General features: G+C 29.3%; 1 protein-coding gene across 4 annotated transcripts in view; it reads right to left on the reverse strand.

The window, feature by feature from the left end:
• Positions 1–1936: 1936 nt before the first annotated feature.
• The window catches only part of LOC148277349 (carboxyl-terminal PDZ ligand of neuronal nitric oxide synthase protein), a 623052-nt gene continuing 602899 nt past the window's right edge, over positions 1937–22089 (reverse strand). For 2 of the 4 annotated variants that reach the window (XM_088233001.1, XM_088233000.1), the window contains 2 exons: positions 16024–16170; positions 1937–2591 (listed from right to left, as the gene is read on the reverse strand). In XM_088233001.1, coding sequence (XP_088089127.1) covers positions 2397–2591; positions 16024–16170 — 342 coding nt within the window. In that variant the 3' untranslated portion in view covers positions 1937–2396. Of the gene's footprint in view, positions 2592–8807; positions 9810–16023; positions 16171–22089 lie in introns of those variants that run through there. The other 2 variants (XM_088232999.1, XM_088232998.1) reach the window with 1 other exon arrangement.

The raw sequence follows: 22089 nt of genomic DNA on the forward strand, positions 1-22089 counted from the left end.
ATCTAACCCGTAAAACATGCGCATAAAACCGCTGTCTTGGCAGTTTTGGTAATTGAATCACTACTTTATAGCCGTAGTTAATATAAAGAGATCTATTTTTATCGATTTTCATATTACATACTTGTTTTGTCAAGCGAAGTGAAGATAAAGTAAAAATTAAAAAAAAAGATCTTACAATCTTAAAAAGAGAAATCATAAGAATATCTTCTTCGTATTCCTTTGATAATTTAAAGGTTTTAATTTTAAATTTCAAAACTGAAGTTCCAGTTTTACTATTAATTGAAAAATATGAAACTGCGTCCAATCAGATAACTCTGTTGGGACACATTTTTGAGAATTTTGGTTTGCCACTGTTTAATATTGATAAAATGTTTAACAAGCTTCAGAGTTTGCCTTCTATGCATACATGCATACATACCGCACGCCCTTAAATACATCAACTATGATAAAATCATCATTATTACATAAATAGAGTTGCTTTTTATCAAAATATATTATGCACTTTTCAATATTACATCATAACATATTTTTTAAATATATATATATATCCTGGTATAGAGTTTATTTTATATAAATATATATATATATATATATATATATATACATATGTAGGTGTACGTACAAAAGGTATAGATTTAAAAAATAACATATATGCATATAAGTGTACAGGTTTATTAACAATAAAAAAACCATCTAATGGTTCAAACATCGTTCTCAAAAATACGTATCCGGTATAAAATAAAATTTATATACTCGTATATATGTAGGTGGGCTCAAAATATATTTAGATTAAAAAATAAAATAAAGGTTTTTAAATAAAGTGCACAGGTTTTTTAAAAATCAAAATACCATATGGTGGTTCAGCCATCGTAATCAAAAATATATATCTGATAAAAAATGTAATTGATATAATGTTTATGTATAACACAACAATGTATGTATATTTTTGAATAAGGTATATATGAGTACACATGTTTTTGAACAATTTAAAATACATTCTGATTTAAAAAATAAGAAATATAAATAAGTGTTTTTAAACAATAAAAAAAATCAATAAGGTTTTTTAACAATAAAAAAAACCATCTCATAAGTTCAACCATCGTACTCAAAAATATATATCTGGTATAAAATGTAATTGATATGCTATATGCAGGTGTGTATCATCATCATCGGTCACTTTCCGCACCATATGGTAAAATCGCAGAGAATCTTGATCACTTTTATTACATGAAGGTAAGATAATTAGTCTTACGTTTTAAGTGCCAGCTTAGAGACTATGAAATATTAAACACCTTTTAAAATAAATATTTCATGTCAACCATGTCGGAAGTCGAGCCCAAGAGCTTTTGTAGGTGTATATAATATATATAAATATATGAATATTTATATATTTACTTAAAAAAATAAAGTACATGTTTTTAAACAATAAAAAGTTCATCTAACAGTTCAAAAATTGGTCTCAAAAATATGTATATATATAATTAAAATATATATATATATATATGTATGTGTCCATAATTTATATATTGATCTAAACTAAGTCGTATATAAGAATACATATTTTTTAACAATAAAAATACCATCTTATGGTTCAAACATGGTTAAAAGTGTTGTTTTCCATCAAAGTGATTATTTTTGTGTATAGGAATACTATTTCTTAATTTAATAACTTTCATAATATTAGACAAACATTGCAATGTTTAATATAACATATATCCGCTTATATTAATTTTAAGTTGGCACAGGAAGATTAAATACTTGTCATTTTTTCAAGTCACGTTTATCTTATTTTATGTAAATATATTTAATATTTGTAATATTTTAGATATTTTGGGAAATAAATTCATTGAACGAATAAACAATTGAATTATTGGTTTAGAAAAAAACAGTTAAATTTTAAATTTACGATTTTCAGAATTTCAAAAAACGTAAAATATTTTTTTTTTTTGCATTTAAAATTGTTTAATTAAAATATTTATTAAACTCGAAATCAAGGTTTTTAAAAATTAAAATTAATTTGTATTATTGACTTTTAAAATGTTTGTAAATTAGTCAGACGAAGAATATTGTTATTACTACACAAACACATTCTTGAAATCCTTGTACTATTTATTAAATTTTATTTTAGACCTCCTAAGCGATGAAGGATAGTAGGGTCACAGGTCACATCACTGGAGACTGAGTAGTCCAAGAAGAACAAATTGGCAAATCTACAAGAAGACGAAGACGAAGTCGAAGAAGAAGAAGAATAACATTTTATATCTTATATGGTGAGAGTTCTGATAGGATTAATACCACATTTATTATTTACCTCAATATTACGGAGTGACGAAAGAGAAGTAAGCACATTGAGTTCAACGGGGAAATTTCAGGGTCAATGTCACACTCAACAGGTGTCAGTGGATCCTGATTTTCGTGAGGTTGATTTTAATTTTTCTGCTTGGAAGGTTAGTCTTGACGGGGAGGCATGTTCCAGACGGGTCTTCCAAGGCAGAGGAGGTCGCCTCAGCAAAGCCGCTTTCTCCGCGGCTGGTAGATGGGAGTCCCGGAGTAAGGTGGAACCATCTTGCGATCTTGGCCCTTGGACTCATCTAGATTAAAGGTATATCTCCACAGTATTACAAGCAAAATAATCAAAAGTATAACAACAATTTTTTGGCACACTTGTTTCCAACACCAGGACGAGGTAGGCTCCTCTTCATCTTCCATATCCTCAATGCGGAACGCAGGAAGAATGTAAGGTCGGCTCATTTTAAATATTTATTTTTAATACTTTTCACTCTGAATACAATAATTTAGGGTAGCTTTTAAACAATCTATCAATTTGAGCAAAATGTTTCGCGTAAAGTCACTTCCGCACGGTAACCGGACGAGAAATGCAACATAATCTGCACTCTACTCGTAGTGATGTAAAATAGTTACATAGCGCTGCAGTCGACAAATCCCGGTTACCGGCATTCGCGCAAAACACGGCTCGCCATTTTCAATCGCAAGAAAATGATTTTATTTGAAATATTAGCATTGTATTTTACAAACTGAAATTGCCGATGTTATTAAATCAATTAAGTATAACTGAGTTATTCAAATCTCATTGTGTGCCCCTGTCATGTTTTCAAACATGAAACGTAAATTTTTACACCAATACAAATAGATTCTAAACTTGTCCATTTTTTTTTTGCGTTATTTGTGTAAATATATGTTTTTAAAAACGCCCAGCATAAGTTTATCATTATTTCCACATTTTTTTCAAAAATTAAAATTGTATATAGTTTATTGGGTTTATTTTTGTAAGTTTCTATGTCCTAGATTGCTAAAGAAACTTATTATTTTATATGTAAAACTTAAAAATGTTGATCAAAATGTTTAAGTACCTTATTTAAGATAATACTTTTAAATTATTTTACATTGAATCTACTTTGTAAAGTAAATCTGTAAAACTTATGAAAGTAGATATAATAAATATCACCGTTATATTTGAAAAAAAAAATTAATATGGCTGTATTGTTATTTGTTTCCAAAATAAAATAATAATAATACAAAAAACCGTACAATATTTTTGTTACATTAAAATACAAAACTTGACTATTAAGAGTTTTATCAAGATACGAATACGTTGTTATCTCAACAAAAACAGCATTTTTTTCAGATGAGAACATGTAAATTTAGGCATTTACAAGCATATTAGCTGATTTGTTCTTTGGTCGCTCGTGCAAAATAATAATTCTAACAAGCCTATGACAGGTTATGTGCTTTTTAAATACTAAAATGTTTGTATTTCTTTCTCAAAGTGGTAATACGTATCTGCAAACATTTGTTGATTCTTCAATCTACTTAGCGTTTTAAATCTAAAAATTATACACCGCGCCTAAACAATAATAATGGCACATTCTGCACACTTAACAAAAAAATTATCACTTTTGAGTTAAATGTGCAGAAATGTGCCTTAATATATTTTCTTGCCTCATAATTTATTAAAATTTTCTTTAAATATGAATATTTTGTAGAATTAAAAGATAAAATGTCAGTATTATACTAAATTTTTTACTCAAATTCAAGGAATAAAAATGGCATAATGATCATTACGCCGCGCCATCGTTATTTCTGAAAATATTATTTATTTATTTATTAATTTAAACATACTTTATTTTACAAAATGGCACAAAAACACTGGCAAATTCTGTTTGTACTAGGAGTGGGCTCAGTATATAAAGGGTCGGCAAGCCAGAAATATAAGTATGCCAAATGTTGAAATCGGTCCCTTTATGGGCAAATGCCTGTTCTAAGAAACCGATTTGTTGCGGCAAATATGGTTATCGAATATGTTACCTATAAATAAAAATAATATTGAAAAAATAGAAAAACAGTTAAAGCCCAAAAGAGAAGAAAAAAAAGTACAGTTTACGTAATTAAAAAAATAAAATAAAATACATAAATATATGTATATATAAACATAAGCACATACGAAAAGTACAAAACATTTGTAAATTATTCAATGGGATTACGTAATATTTAGATGACTATCCTCAATAAATTCTCAGATTGCTTTCTTCCAATGTCTGTCAACCAAATCGTAATTCTTTTTTTTAATAATGACGGTTTATCAGATTTCCAAATTATGCAATCTAACCTTAAATTAAATAAATGATGTAAGAGAATATCAAGTTGAGACATTGTTTTTACGAAAGAATGAAAGTTTACCGATAGCGTGAGTGTAAGTGTTCTCTCATAAATATTTTTTGAGTTGTGTTACTACTATTCTCGGGGTAAGTATATATTTCCAACAACATAACCATTCCAAAACGTTTTGCTTTTGTTGGTAAAATTTTTAAAAAAGGAAGAAAATCATGCGATATGACCTTTTTTAAACAAACGCCATTCTTTTAAAATCACGTAATTGAAAATATAAATTATGCGTCTATAACATCTGCGCCGCCGCCGCCAGCGCCCGTGGCGTGCAGATTCCAGAAGTGATTTATTCGATAATATGGCGCTTGCTGGGCTTTGCGATGGGAGCGTAACTACAAAAGCGCACGGGCGGTTCAGTTTCCCGGCATAATATGACCTTGACCACGAGCAACCCTATTTGTTAACGTTTCGCGCGCATGTTTCGAATATCGGAACGTTTTGATTCTGTGGTTTGGGGAGGCTTTCACAACTAAACTGATTTATTTTCATAGAGTGCTGCAAAAACTAATAGAGTTAGGGTCGGATGTTTGACAATAAATCATAGGTAAAAATCAGGAGTCAATTAATAAACATATCTAAAAAGTTTTTTTTTCACATTAAAAAAAAAAACTATTATTATTGCTAATGTTTAAGCAACAAGCACTTATGAGTTAATTGAAATAACTTGTTACCTATTTACTAGTAGGTACATTAATTTAATGAAAAAAATTAACTTGAAATGACACGTTGATCCTACTTTCGTCGTATATAGTAGTATAACCCTCAGGGATGTTTTCAAAAACTAATATATCACTAAGCATACCTATTGATCTGTTTTTTATACCCATTTTTTCTTATTTTTAAAACACTGATTGTAATGTCTAAACTAAATAATTGAATGCACCTACCATTTGATTGGATAAATATAACTATAACTAAATAATAAAGATAAATATAACAACAAACTTGCATCATAGATTTCAATAAGAATGGGAGATTCTTGAATTTTTATGATTTACCTTAATATTTCAACTTTGGGAGTTATTTTTTACAAGTCGTAAATAAGTCATTATTAAAAAAATTGGAAAAAAGTGAGGTTAAGCGGCGTTCGAATCTCGGATTTCTGATTTTGCCACAGCCATAGGCCTTAACCTTTTTAAAACTTACCCATGTACACCAGTATTTATAAGTGTTTCATTCTTGTATTTTATGACATTTTAATTAGGTACCCTTACATACACATCACCACTTTCAGAATGAAGAGATTTGAGTGAAATATGGTTCAATTCTGTGGAGTTTAAATAATTATTGTGTTTTTTCTCAAGACTAAGAGGATATCACTTGGCAATATTTATGTATTTATTAACGGACATTAGTCCATGTATACAATTTATAGGGTTTAAATATTACAATAAAATAATAGTTTAAAACATTAAAAAAAAGCATCAACAAACGTAAGGGACATCAAATGCCTGTCCTTATGTATGTGTATGTATGTAAACAGGGGGCGAGAAAATTTGAGCGGTAAAGGGGTATTAAAAGCCTTCTCTCGTTAATAGAGCGAAGAGATAGTCCATATTGTGATAGAGGTTGAAAGAGCCCTCGTAGATAAACAGGCGAAGTGGGATTATTAAAAATATTTATTAAGTAATATCGTTTTTTGTGCAATGGCCATTTCTGATTTATTTAACCTATGTATGCTTAAGAAAGCATCTAAGAATATGCTATTATTTTATTTGTTAAACAAATGTATTACACATACCTACTTAAAGGAAAAAAAATATTTAATAAGTATTTAAATAAAATAATATTTCAGGTTTCTTGGTCTGTTGTAATAATAATAATAATAATCCAAGATAATAATAATAAAGATAAAATCTTCCGAAATTTTGTTGGTTATCTAATAAGATAAAAATGTATTTAGTAGGTAATAATTTGATTAATTATTATGTATTTAAGTAGACAAGCAAAACCCGAAAAATCGTTTAACAATATTTTTTGTCTATTGAGTTCTAGAGTTATTTTGATTATAACTCATTCACTATCATCATCATTCGCCTTCCGCACCTAATGGTGCATAGGGCGCTGCATCGGTATACCAATTGCAGAGCATCTTGATAATTTTTGTTACATGAAGTTAAGATGGTCAGTTTTACGCTTCAGGTACCAGTCCAAGGACTATTGAATATTTTAGTGTAAAAACACTCCTACTAATAAATATTTCATATCAACCGTGTCGGGAATCGAACTCGAGACCTCTTGCATGGTAGGCAAATGCGCTGGCCATTACACTATGAGCCGAAAATTGACTAATTAATCAACTAAAATGAATGATCTTTTTTGTTTTCACCAACAGCAATGACTATATTTTGTAATAACTTTAAAATACAATTATAATATTCGAGTATACCTTCAAAATCACCCTATTATATTGTTTATCGGTAGAGTTAGTTACACGTATTGTATTCCTTTGTTTTTTTTTTTTAAAGTTTTAATAAATGTGTGTTTCTAATTTTTATGTGTCAAGGGAAGGATAAAAACATAAATTTAATGAAACACATTTCTTATATGTTCGTTATTTATTGATCGACTCAAAGTTGAATGCGACTCCATTGGAACAACAATTACAGCAATTGCGTTCTGTTCTAATAAATAAATTAACTATTATCTACACTTTGTATTTTTTAAATACAAAGTACTTGGGTATGGTAGTTATACATGCAATAATGGTTTGGTAATATTTAAGTAGCATTTTTAATCGTATTAAAATACGTTAAACAGTAAAATATATACTTTTTTATATTAATATTCATTTCAAATTTTAAAAATAAACTTTAAGTAGAATTTATAATAGAAATTATAACAATTTGCAATAAAGATGTGATTAAACTCAACAAATTAAATATTTCTTTGGGATATAATAATTGAACACTAAACTCTAGGTTTTCAAGCATCTTTAGTTACTATAAACTGTATTCCTATATTTCTTAATTCATTTCTTAACATATCTGGTACAGTTAATCAGTACTTATTATCCTTAACTAGGTTATTCGTATTTCCTGTGACTTAACATGATATCCACCCAAATATTTAATTTTGATACACTGGGTATATGGTTTTAATGAAATACATGTAATTTAACAAGTAATAAAGCTTTTGAAAATTAAAATACATAAAATTATTCTTACAAAATTACCTAGTGAACCAATTATTTAATGTAATTAAATGCATTGACTAGATAAAATACAATTGTAAACTATTTTTTGTTTTTTTTTAAAGTAGTATATAAGTGATATTTATGAACTAATAAACACATTATTCAATTGACTATTTATCAAATTAAAATTAACCTGATATGGTTTCATTAAATACTGTTAGAAAGATATACTTTAAGATATGTCATTACATTTTTTATCAAAACCAATGTCGTGAATTCGGACATGTTTTATCAATTGACTATGATTTTCTGTACAATTAAACTAAGTTAATATTTTTATTTCAATAATAATTAATAATATAACTGGAACCGTTTATTAGAATATTATTATAAAAAAATACATTATTTTAAACAATACAGCAAATTAATTATTTCTTGGCGTTGTATATTATGATTAAACTATGGATATAACAACTAGCTGTATATATTATAGTATACCTACACACTACTGACTATTATGAACGAGATTATATATGTTATTTAATAAATAAATTGACCATCATAAAATAAAATAAAAATATATCTAAACCACAAAGTTAACACAATACAAACTTAAAAAGTAACCCAATTACAAATAATAACATAAAAATACATAAAAGGTGTTAAATATATTTTGGTACGCCAAATGGCCGTTTTTTACCAATTAAATTGTTTAAATAATCGACAAAAATAGCATTTTAAAACTTAACGTGTGATTCGATTTACAATGGGAATGTATAAAAAACAAAGCGTGCACTTTTAGAGCATGTAATGGTGTTTAAGATGTTAGATAGTTGTAGTCAATTGTTAAATTGTCGCCATAATAAGTATTTTGTGCGCTTTGGGACTTATTTTATTCGAATTTAATAAAATCACCTTTTAAAATAGCAATAAAACAATAAAAGTTGACGAGAACAGAGATGCTTTGATTACAACGTAGGTTGAGACAATTTTATTTTGAGGAAATATGTTTGACTCGAATGATGCCAAGGAGTTTCCGAAATCGACTTGTTGAAGAGTTGTTAGTGTACTCCGCAGTACGTGGCGGTTCAAGCTCTAGTCAAGAGTCTGGGGGTCGTCATTTGGTCGTGTGGCGCCCCCACTGATCGCGCACCTGAGCCATCAGGACGTTCTTGTTGGGGACTCGCTCGCTCGTCGTGCGAGTGATGATGGGCTGAGGACTTCTCTTGGTCGGCACCACTATCCTAACTCGGCCGTCATCATCTAGGGTGGTAATTGTACCTATCTGGGACAAGGGTCGGATAAACTGACATTCTTCGTCTTGCTGTTGATGCGCGGTAGAGTTAAGGAAAGTGTGGGAAGACATAATATCTCCAGAAGGTTGTCCAGACAGCGTGGGAGACTGCTGGGCTCCGTTATTAGAGGTGTGATCAGGAGATGAACCCATCGCATTGTTTCGATGTTGGAGAGGCGAACTTTGACCAGAGTAAAGACTTCGTCTATTCAATGCCTGTTGCTGTAATTGCGCGTTTACTTGCAAATTTTGATTTTGAGGAATTTGTCCATTTGGAGTCTGCTGGTTTACTAAATCGATAAGAAAGTCCGTCAAATCATTGGCATTTTGCTGATCCAGGTAAGCAGCCGCGGAGGTGAGTGTAGAAAGGTTGTTAAATCTTCTAGACATGGGTGATGCGGCAGCTTCAGTGCGGTGCATGTTGTAAGGATACTGCGTGTAAGGTCCGGGGAAGCCAGGAGACTCGGCAGATGCGCTTGCTAATGACAAGTTGTTGTTACTTTCGAAGGTAGACTCTCGTATCGAACGCGGGACGGGTACAGAAGGTGACAAGGGAGGTACCAGTGAAGATATAGAATCCAAGAGACTTCTATTATCCAATACCAGGTTAGCAGGAGAATGTAGAAGGTGTGGAGCACGCCCATCAGACGAGTTCTTAGCAGATAGCTCCAGCACCTCTCGCAAGCTCTGGGTCTAGTAATACAACACATTATTTTTTCATAATGATGTGTAATGCTAATTAGTTTTTAAGTTTAAAAATAGGATCCACGTGAAACAAGAGTCGCAGTTGTTGAAAGCTCTGGTTGTTTAATGGAAATTAATGCCTTTGATAGTATAGTTTAACTGCAAAAGCTGCAGACAATTGCTCCTCAATTTTTGATATTAAGAATTTTTAAATCAGTTTCAAGAGAAAAATAATAAATTAATATTTTTCAACATTTTTTTTATCTACATTATATCCTTAAAGGTGTATAAAAGCAGTCATATATACTTGTGTTTGAGTCAAATTTTATAAATTCTCAAAATAAATAAAATAATAAAGTTTCATAATAATTATTCGTCAATATTATCTATTTGCAACGTAAAAAAGAAATTATTCATTTGGAGATTTAGTTTTACTTAAAATGTTTGCAAATTGATGCTAACTAAGTTTGTATTCTTTGAAAATATAGAAAATTATTACATAATATACCTACTATACAGACATTTAAAATTATCATTTTTGATGTAAAGAAAATATGCTAAATGCTGAAAAAAACTATGTTCACATCCAGAATTGAAAATACAAATTTATTTATTCAACTTTCTGTCATTTTTGATTTCACGTAGATACCATAATACTAATGATGCATTGACATTTTATTTGAAATAACAATTTGATATTTTTAGACATGCATTTGCAAAACTTAATTTTATAATATTGAAAACATCCTAATAATATCAATCATGCAAAAAGGACAGATGATTTAGTTTATAAAAAAAAACATTTTGATCGACTCGCTTTGCTTTCTCTTGGTCTTTTTTGACGCATTGGTTACATGAAAATAATTGTTATTGCGTTATCGATTTTTGTTTTTCAAATAAATAAGTAATTTTGAAATAGAAATATAATTTAAAAACATAGATATGGAGGTTGTTTCAGGCTAGTATCCTAATTATACTTTTTTTTTAACATTTAGCAGAAACAAAATGCAAGTAAAAATGTTTGTACTTTATTAAAGTAAATGAAGCCATGTTAACGCAATGCCAATGAATCTAAATATGAAGCCTGAATTTTTATTAGGTAATTAAATGTTACAAAATAAAACAATTAAAAATATGCATTTCTTTAAAAAGCTTGTTTTTAAAATAACTTCAAAATTATTGGCGAACATTATACTATAATTACTCAGTATGCAAGTAAAGATTATATTTATGAAACATTTTTTGAATTTTATTATCTGAGAAAAGAGAATAATAGCATTTCGATCCAATTACAAAAAAAATAAAATAATAATGTCATAAACATGCCTTTACTTTTGGTAATTTTAAAAGCTACATTAATGAATTAAATAAATTTTTATGTAATTAATCAAATTTGATCGATTTACGATAAATTAATAAATAAAATTATAAGTGAAATAGAATTGACGGTGTGTAAATAAAAATAAAATAAAAATTTTAAAATTTAAAATTTTTTAATGGTTTTATAAATTAACTTTCATGACAAAATTATTAATGCTAAACTTTGAGTTCAAGTTAAAGTTCAAGTATTTGTTAACTGTAAAATCACGGATTCGTATTTTTCCAACCGGGAATCAAACCTAGGATTATAATTTAATTCAACTTATGTAAAAAAATATAAAATTCTAATCATGAATTATTACTATAATTTATTTTATAGAAAAAAAATACCGAAAAACATGTTTTTTTAGGCATATGTATGGGTACATGTAGGGTTGAAACAATCATGCGCATTAACAACAAATTATTTGAATGCTTAATGAATAAATCACACAAAGCATTAAAATTAATATTTACAAAATAATAAAAGTTTAAAATAGAACTGCCCTTTTTTTAATGAAAATAAATGTTTGCAAGTTTAATGATGAGAACTAAAATATAAATAATGAGTCAAAATTCTTTGTACAATTTGAAACTATGCATTTATTTAAAACATTAAAAAAAGGGAATGTACTTTCACACTACAAATTAACATAAAAAAATACTTTCACACACGTAAAATTGCATTTATTTGAGTTATAAAATGTGTATTGATACAGATGAAAATTTCTCAAAGTACTCTTGTATTTTTATACCGCTAAAAAAAGAGTTTTATAAATACTCAATTATTTTACTGGCAAAAGGCTACTGAATTCGATTTTTAGGATTTTATAATAAAATACATTATATTGAGATACATACTATGACATCTATTGCTAAATTTTAATATCCCGACCTATGGTAGTAAAAAAAATATTTGCCAATCATATCGTCCTTAGGTGATTTGTTGCATAAAAATATCAAACAGATAACCTCAAAGCATCGTAGTTTTTTTCTGGGAGTAGGTTCGCAAATTACGGGTCAATTTTACCAAATAAATTAATGGATTTACATTGTTGAAATTTGTAATTTATAAAGAATTATTAATACTTGACCGAAAATTTATTTTATTGCTGCATTTAGACCGTCAGCGGTCCAAACGATGAAATATATAGGAATTTTAATCTTAGATATTTATGGTATTTAATTTTTTGCACCGCAGCAGGCTAAGTGGTAGGACAGAACACGCAGGCTAATGTGAACTTATGTTTTCTTACCGGAAATCGAACCCAAAATTCTTTGTGTGTTTATGCAAGTGTCTTGGTCACTTTACAATAGTGAATGAAAGCGATTATTTATTAAACCTAAGTACTATTAATTATGTATTTTATTCATTTTATCATACCCGCAAAATTATCATTAAAATAATTATTATTTTGCTTTTTTATATTTTTGGGTTTTTATAATTTATAGCTTAAAATTTTAAATAATTAATTACTCGAGACTTGCTGCACTTATAGATTTAGTCAAATATAGTTTAATTGAAATTCCTTATTGTAAATCTAAACTCGGGCAAAGACCAGAGATACTCATTTTTCATGGCTCCAAAACTGTTCCATGCATTTCATAAGGACAATATAAGACATGAGTTAATTTAATGTGTTTCTACTAAAAAAAAATTTGAAATTTCAGGTAAGGAAAGCAAATTAAAATAGCTATCTTTTTAATAAATAGCATATACTTTATAATTCTTTTCTCTTTTTTATTGACGAAAAAATTGTGTTCGAATATTCACGTTTTTTTGTTGTTGACATCTATTGTATTTTCCAGTAGCGTTTATTAAAATTTTCAATAAAATACAAACCCACACACAGGCCATGCCATAAAATTGAAAAAAAAAACACCAATCTCTCTTAAAATATTGGACATAAAAAAAGCATTTGGATATGATAACCTCTCTATAAAAAAAGTATTAACTACAAAAATTACGGTATTTTAAACGGTTTAAAAAAAAAAAAGAATTTTTTTTGAATTTTAAATATTTTTCAAAGATATTAAATATTTCCAACTGTTAAAAGAACTAAGGGTTACATTTGGATTAACGCATTTATTTCAAAAAGACGTTTCAAAATAAACAACGATTAATTGATGAAACTAATTTGGATAATTGGATTGGAATCGGTATTAATTACCGGATACAGATCACACAGCAGCGATTTATCAGTCCATTATCATAATGGAAAGTACATACATAGAATACGATCGGAAAGATGAGTAACAAATTTAAATAACTCACAGCATATTATCCCAATAAATTTATAATTTAAACGATATATGGCAGGGACTCAAACAGTTAACTTGACTTCAGCTTTGATAAGTTGTTTATGTTTTAAATATTAGAAAAAAAAAATGTTACAAAATGCTTGAATATTAATGTTTTAAAAATGATAAGCATGTACTTTAAGATTTTATTTAAATCATTATCAAAGTTAAAATAGTAAAATATTCTCTGTTACCCTTTCGCCGATTTTTCATAAACAACATTAATCAAAAATAGTTCATGAATCTACTCATACTATTAAATAGCAAAATAAATACCACAATTGTCCAATTTTATTTTTAACACAAACATAAAGTCGTTCAAATTAAACCTGTTTTTTTAAGTCAATGAGCAGAGGTGGTTTCTCTGCTTATTTTCAAAATTATCTCAGTGAAAAACAGAGAAAAGGTAAAGCGATAAATGATTTAAATTTAATGAAAGTGGTAAATGGCTGACTGATACTCTGCGTAAAAACTTGATTGAATCAGACGTTTTATCAATCGGAAATATAAACATAACTGCGTTAATCTAGATTAAGGTTATATTTTTTTAAAGTGGAAATAATAACGATGAATTTTTATTAAATTTAACACCATTTACATTATTGAGTACCTAATTTAAAATGTGTGTAATACCTATGTGTAGACGAAAAAGAAATTGGTTTAAAAGAAACAAGGGCACACAACGACATACAGTTATACTTCATGCTAAAATCATTTCTGTAAAAGAAAATAATGCACAAAAAGCAAACATCACAAAAAATTAAAATATTATAAAAAAGCAGTTTGATATTTATTATTGTGAGAATATATGTACAATAAATTAATCATCTAATTAATTAATAAAAAAAATATGAATTATTACACAATACATAAAACGTATAATTAATGTCATGTGTCCATAACTCCACGAGGCTAAAAAGCCCCGAGTTGAGTTTAATTAAGCAGATTTTTCATAAAATATAAAGCAATTTAAACAAATGAGTAAATAATGTATTTTGCTTCTCACAATGATAAATTTTTGGCCGAAGAAAATAACTAAGCATTTTCAGTAAAAATCACGAGCATCTTTTAAAAAAATGTTTTTTACCAAATGTTTACTATATGTTATGATCAAATATTTTACTCTTACATTTTGGTACTTGTGTTTATCTTATAAAAACACGTGATTTTTACGATCTTTATTATACTGGTTCAATACTCGGTGTATGAAAGTTTTATAAAATGTAAATGCTTATAACCGCGTAGTATGAGAAAACAGCATATAAAAAATATCGACCGACAATAAAATTACCAAAATTTTATTTGTAGTACAATTAAACTGTTTCACACAAAGAGTATTGAAATAAAAATAAATCATTTATGAAATCCATATACAAATAATAAGTAGGACGAAACACACAAGTAGATCTATAAATACTGTTATGATGAAGGGTATAGGTTTGTCATTTAAATACAATTGCAACACGATATTCTTTGCGATGATTTAATTATTGTAATGCGTGTTATTTGAGAACGTGAGGAAATGACTTTCGGTCAACTAAACTCATAAATAAAATTGATATAACGTTTTTTGGTTGAATCGATGTGAATAATACTAAGAAGTCTGTAATTGAAAATTGTGTTTTTTTGGCGATAGGCTAAACAGAGTTTGACAATGAAATCATAAATTTACTACTGATTAAAGATTGGGAAAACAATGTATACTTTACTTGAGTTAATACCATTGTGGGCTAAGCAACAAGTGTAGCTGCATTTAAACAATGCTACACTTTAGCAAATGCCCAGATATTAAAATTGAAACCACAAAAAAACCATACCGATACTTGAGTGATTTCATATTTAAAGAATTTTCTCTTGACAGAAAAAAATTGAAAGGCTCAGGTGGCCACTTTAAAAAAAAAGGTGTAGCTGTTGGTACTTTATTACTATGTTCATCAAATTACCGTTTGTAAGTAAAACATGGCATGTCGTGAAAGTTTGAACAATAAATTATAAAGGGTGATAAGTCTACCGATATTATATACTATATATTTTGTATCTACGAATATCGATAAAATATATGAAACTGATTTAGAAAAAATAATTGGATTTTCAAAATCAGTATGGATATTGTGGAGAAATATTTTCGGACATGTTTTAAAAAAAGAAATTATTAAACAATATATTCCTACAAAAATACGACATGTTCGTGACGATGTCCTATTTAAGTTCAAACGGTCACAAAAAAAGTTCAAAATTTACCCGAATCGTGACGTATTAGGAGCGTGACCAATGCCATGGACCCTTTTCACAGGATTTCTAAATTATAAATTTAAAAGTATTAACCAATGAGTAGTAAAATTTTTTTTTACTCGATAGTATTTTATAGACCCTTATTAATTTAAAACTGTAAAAAAAGTGACATTTTCATATTGTTCCGAAAATAAATATTACCATTATATCGTACATTCCGAATTGCGTTCTACTCTATCTTCATTCTTATTGTAATTTTTGTACATGGATTTAATAAAAGATTGGCTGTTTGATAAGTTTTTTGATTACTTAAATAAAAAAGGAAACATACCTGGGGTAGACAGGTGAGCTGATGGCCAGAAAGTGAGTATGGAAGGCTACCAGCACCTCCGCGTTCTCTTTCCTGAAGATGGGCCACTAGCATGCTGATGTGGTCTATCAATTCTTTGTTATGCAGTAATAGTTGGTGCGTCCTAGCCTGAAATTGGAAAAATACATAAAAATACATACCACTATACGTATTAATTAAGTAGTTAATAAATTTACATTAACAACAAAAATATTTTAAGTACGTCCAAATGTTTGTACACGCAGGTAGATTTCACTCTCTAGGGAGTTATTACGATAAAAAAATATTTCCACAGAGAGGAAAAACATTTTCGATAAAGGAATATGAAACTCTAGGAATTTACAGGGCTAATGACCTATCATTGGCTGTTTTTTTTCCATATTTCATTTTCTAAAATATTTTCTCTCTTTGTTGCAATAAGTTTCAATTTTAATCTCTTTTACTTCACAGAAGTCAACAAATGAGAAAAAATATGCGGATATTTAAACATATTCAAATTGGTGAATATTGCAGTGTATAAAGTGGTCACAAGCCCTGTAAATGCCTAGACTCTTCCTTCTCAAGAAATATTTTTAGAAGGGAATAGGGATCATTGGTTATGTTCGGTAATTCACCACAACAATTTGGGCTTTATAGTTTGTTGTGATGTAAAATAATAAGTAAATAATAAAACTAACCGAGTTTGCAAGAACAAAAATAAACCACCTCACACAAAGCGCCATATTTACTTTAGTAAACCGACCAGCATGTGGAGCCAGACCTACTTAACTTTACGATTTAAAAGAAGGGATTAGAAACCGTTCGGTTCAAGGAGTACGTCGTCTGTTCAAAACAGTTGGAACAGCTAAAGTCATACCAATATTTTCAACATAAAAAAGCTAAGAAACCTAATAAGGTGATAAATCATAGCAGATGGTACCTTGGTTTAAAAAAAAAGTTTTTTAACTTGCAAAACCTCACCGAGGATGTAACACGGATCCCTCGTGCGTCAGCCATTAGTCTGAGGTCTAAGCCATATCGCCATAAAAGTAATAAGCGAATTTATTCATAATCATGATCATTCCCTTTCTGGAACTAATGGTGAATAGGGCACTGCATTGGCATACAGCTGCAGCGTATCTTACGCTTTAAGTACCAGTTCGAGAATGCGATTTCAAACGCTATCTTCATCAGTTCACATCGAGACAGTATTAAGTAAAATCGATATTTATGTACAAAAATGTTTAGTAGGAAAAATTAAAGTTTACTTAATTTTTTTTCCAAAAACTGTTATGATTTATAAAAATATTTTAATGCGTCCCTATGTTTTTTAATGTTGTATTTTATTTTTATTAATGCATATTTATAATGCATAATGTAATTCGATACTTCAAACAAATATGATTCATATTTATTAAACTTATATATGAACTTTTGTTATGAAATGCTTGAATTATATTTTTTTACCTGTCCCGTAAAACCCCTCGGGGCATAATATTTCATATTAACAATGTCGGGAATTTAATCCGAGACCTCTTGCATGGTAGACAAAGCCTCTGAACTTTAGACCACGAGTCGGAAATTTTTTACTTCTACAGTATATAGACTCGAACTCTGCACTAGGAACCCTAGTGCGTAAGCCAGGCATCAAAGCCATAACACCCACACCGCAAAAGTGTGCCAATAAATAAATAATTAATTTATCACTGAACAAAAAAAATTGACAGCAATCTTATAAAAGATGAAGAGATTACTAGGGAATTTTGAAATTTAGACATTCCCTGGGCAGACCAGACATGTCGATGACACGTTTTAATGATTATGTTACACAATGTATAACATCCACCAATCTGCTTATGTGATATTTTTACTTAGTTAAAAGAAATGTAATATTAACGTGCAGTACCCGGCATTAAATAAAGTACATCCAGCTAAAAAAAGAGACTGCCGGCCTGATCGGCTAAGTTCGGCTTTGTAGAGCGTCGTCTTTGTCATTTATCCATGTTAGAGATACCGGACTCGTGCGACAGAGACGACGCTCTACAAAGTCGGCAGTCTCTTTACTAACCGCCGGGTATTGTAAAAATTGACCAATTTGTAACTTTTTGAAAAATGTAGTTATTTTCAGAGAAATAAGAACATAATGGTGAATGTACACAATGATCGGCCCTAGAAAATATAGAATTTAACGTCTCCCTCTCAAAGAGGAAATATACATCTATGCTTAAATATCTGTCGATATGAATAAGTGTTTCAGAATAAATTTTCATAATATATATACAATACAAAACCGGTCAGTCTTTACTTATTTATCGTCTCCTGCTGCCTCCACCTACCATGTAATTGCTTCTCTACAACATCGCAGAGTGTGTGCGGGCCAACTACTGCTTTACAAAATTATTGCTGGATTAGTTGCCTGCACAGAGTTACGTGGTTTAATAACCAGACATGTTTCAGCCAGGACGTGTACACAGTACCACATGTTATATATAGGAGCAAGTAAAACATCACAGGCAAACAATATTTTTTTCCGTAGTTCTTACGAATATCACACGTCAGCACTGAAATCAACCCTCAACATTTAATATGCGGCTTAGCAGGTACTATGACACACAATACGTATATTTTGGAACTTTCGCGTCCCTTCCTTATTCGCTTCGCATGAATGCCCGTCCTAATCTGATCCATTTACTTCAAACATATTTATTTGTTTTTCCTTTCAATATCAATTTTTTTCTCGTATGTACAACATTTCTGTATTTATTTTGTTCAATTTGTGGAAATCAAAGTAATAATAATAAAAAACAAACGAATTGAATGTTAGCATAAGTTATGTCCGTTTTTTTTTCAAATTAAAAAATAAGCCCCTAAAGTAAAACAAAATGGTAATGGCTATACATACGTCATTCAAAATATTTTTTTCTACTTTATGAGATATTATGTTTGTTTTTACGCTACGTTATATTATTTCATTTGATTACAAGATTTTGAAATGTAATGTCAAGTAGAATGAAGTGAGCATTTTTGACACTTCCTTCCGTTCGCGTTCAATAGAGAAAATGACGCTGCCAAAGATGCTCGCGATATTTGCGCAGTATACGGAGAAGATAAATAATAGAATAGACATCATGAGCTAACACAAGAAGTGTTGGAAGGCCACAGAAAAGATGGGTCGACGACTTCGCCTCTATCGTTGGTAAAACATGGACCATAAAAGCGGGTGATAGGAAGGAATGGAGACGTCTAGAGGAGGCTTTTATCCAGCAGTGGAAAAACTAAGGCTGAAGAAGAAGAAAGAAAGAGAGAAAGAATAAAGACGAAAAAGACGCTATGCGTTATTGTTAATATTGTAGAATAATTATTTTACATTCTTGACTAATTTGTTGTATTTTTGATTTGTTGTGTCTTCTTGTTCTCTTCATTTGTAAAAAAAGGACACAACGTATGATAACACCAAATAGGGCTGTTAATTTTCCAAATAAAATTAAAAGAATATACATATATTTCTCTTAGGCATTTACAATGTAAAACTATTTTATTTATTCTTAATTTGTATTCTCTATGGAAATAGTCAATTAAATAAATAAAATAAAATATTATTTTTTATCGAAGTCCGTATTTAAGGGGCCCGGCCGTAATTTGGAAACCCCTGGTTAGAAAATTATTTTCGGCGGTCATCGTATTTGTCTTTTCTTAGATTTCGAATATAAATTTATTTCGGATCAAGATAATAATAATTTGGAAATGTTCCACAAGAAACTGTGGTGATTTAATTGGACGACGCTGACTACGCACCGTCACCAATATAGAATATTATTTTAAGTAAGCATAATTTATACAGTGCCATTTTCATAAAATTGCTAAACTTGTTTGGCAATTTTAGTTAAGTTTTTACAGCATGAATGTTTAAGGCAAAACTTTGATTAATATGTAGTTAAGGGCACACAAAAAATGGAAAATGTTTCCCTCAACATTATTTTTTATTAAAAAAAAACTTGCAAAGGAATATATATATAAATAATAAATCACCTGTAAGGAGCTGCGGAATCAACTTTGAAAAGAAAATGTCTATGTTCAGGTGGACGAAGCATCTATGTATAGAGTTTTTTAGAATTTTTCCCTAAGAGTATCTATTCTAAAACGCTCATCCTGGGTTTCGGTTCAGTTTCACGCAGAACCGTGTTCTTTGTTCACCCGGACACATTAATGTGCATTATTTTTATCGTGCACCAAATTCAGCGTATGTTGATAATTTTTTATATTAAGGTAAGATCAGTCTTGACAATGAAATATGCCAGTGTAAAATCATCATACAGTATTTCATGTGGACTTTCCCAGGAATTGAACCCGAAACCTGGAACCAGCCAACAACTGCACTACAAGGCGGACTTATCCCCACTCGATTTCCCTTTCCAGGATTTTTATCAAAGAGAGTGGCCACTGAGTCGAAAATGCTAGTCCAGAGTTCGGGTTCTATTTCACATCCAGAACTGGATTCTTTGTCTCCCAGATTTGAATGCATTATTTAGAAAACCAAAATACAAATAGTTTCATTTTAAGTATGCGTTTATCTTTTGAAAATAAACTAAAATATTCGTATTGTAAATAATAAATTAATTAGTTGTGAATTCTGAGTTATGCAAATTTAATATTTTCATTCGCTTAATTATGACCCCTCTTCATTTGAACGAATTTCTAAGTTCGAAAATTATTTGTTCGAATAGAATAATCGAATAAATTATATTATTTCTACTAGAACAATTCATCGAACATTATTTTGATCGAATTTGTTTTTTAAATACAAACCGATATCTCAACAGAGATTAGGTAGAAAGACGAGTAAAGGATTAATTGGAGAATATAAGTTTGAGTTATGTGTTTACACACTGAAGGTTCGGGTAAATTCTACTAGTTTTAAATCATCATCAGTCCCTTTCCGCACCTAATGGTACATAGGGCACTGCATTGGTTCACCAATTGCAGCGTATTTTGATAAAAAAAATTGTTACATGAAGGTAAGATGATGAGTCTTGCGCTCTTAATGAAATATTAGATTGTAATAATACAATTTAAAATAAATATTTTATTTCAATGATGTTGGGAATCGAACCCGGGACCTCGTGAATGATGAGTGAATGCGCTGGCAACCACACCACGAGCCCTACCGATGAATTGTTTTAAATATAAGTCATATTTTAAATATTGGGTAAAATGATTACTTGAACTAATGACAGATCGAAAGCCCTGTAAATGGCTAGATTTTCAGTGTTCAAAAGTATTTCCTTCATCTCTGTTGAGATACAGGCATATTTTTCAAATACATTTTTAATTATTTATTTCATATCTTCAAAAAGTAAACTCATAAATATATTTTGATGTGTGCTAATAATAAAATTATATACGAGTGTATAACATTTGTACACTGAAAAATTCAATTTGGAGATTTATTTTTCTTTATGATTTCGTAATATTTTTTTACCGCCTGTAATAGAACAATATTTTTAGACTTAGCCATCTTTCTAAAAAATAGAAGTCTGATCTTGACTTTTTATGTGTTATACTTCTATTGTGATTATGTTAAAGTGCCGGCATTCACTATTTCATTTTATATCAACAAATCGTCAATTAAAAAAAAAAAAAAAATTTTTGGCTATTTGTTTCATCACCATCTTAGTATTTTGATCGAAAAATGAATTTCATTATCTTTTTTGTTCTCTATTATTTATTCTTATTTTGTTTGATATATATTTAAATCCTTTGCTTTTTTAATATCTTTTATTCACAATTAAGCATTATAATTATATTATGACAACAGAAACACGCTCATAAAACATCTGGAGAAATCATTGATATGTATTTCTTAAAATCGGATATTTTAGAGGACAGGATAATAATTGTTACACAATGTGTAAAACGCTCATGCTATAACTGATATTCGGTTGGTGAATCCATTAATTGTAGATGTTCAGAGTAAAATTAAGCATCTAAAAATCAGAGGGATGATTATTCAAATATGCTGGATATGAGGACATGCTGGTATCATAGAAAACGAGAGAGTTGATGAAGCAA

This window comes from Micrasema longulum, unplaced genomic scaffold (assembly GCF_059751315.1).
Source record: "Micrasema longulum isolate JH-2025_06_02 unplaced genomic scaffold, ASM5975131v1 h1tg001048l, whole genome shotgun sequence".
Lineage (NCBI taxonomy): Eukaryota > Metazoa > Arthropoda > Insecta > Trichoptera > Brachycentridae > Micrasema > Micrasema longulum.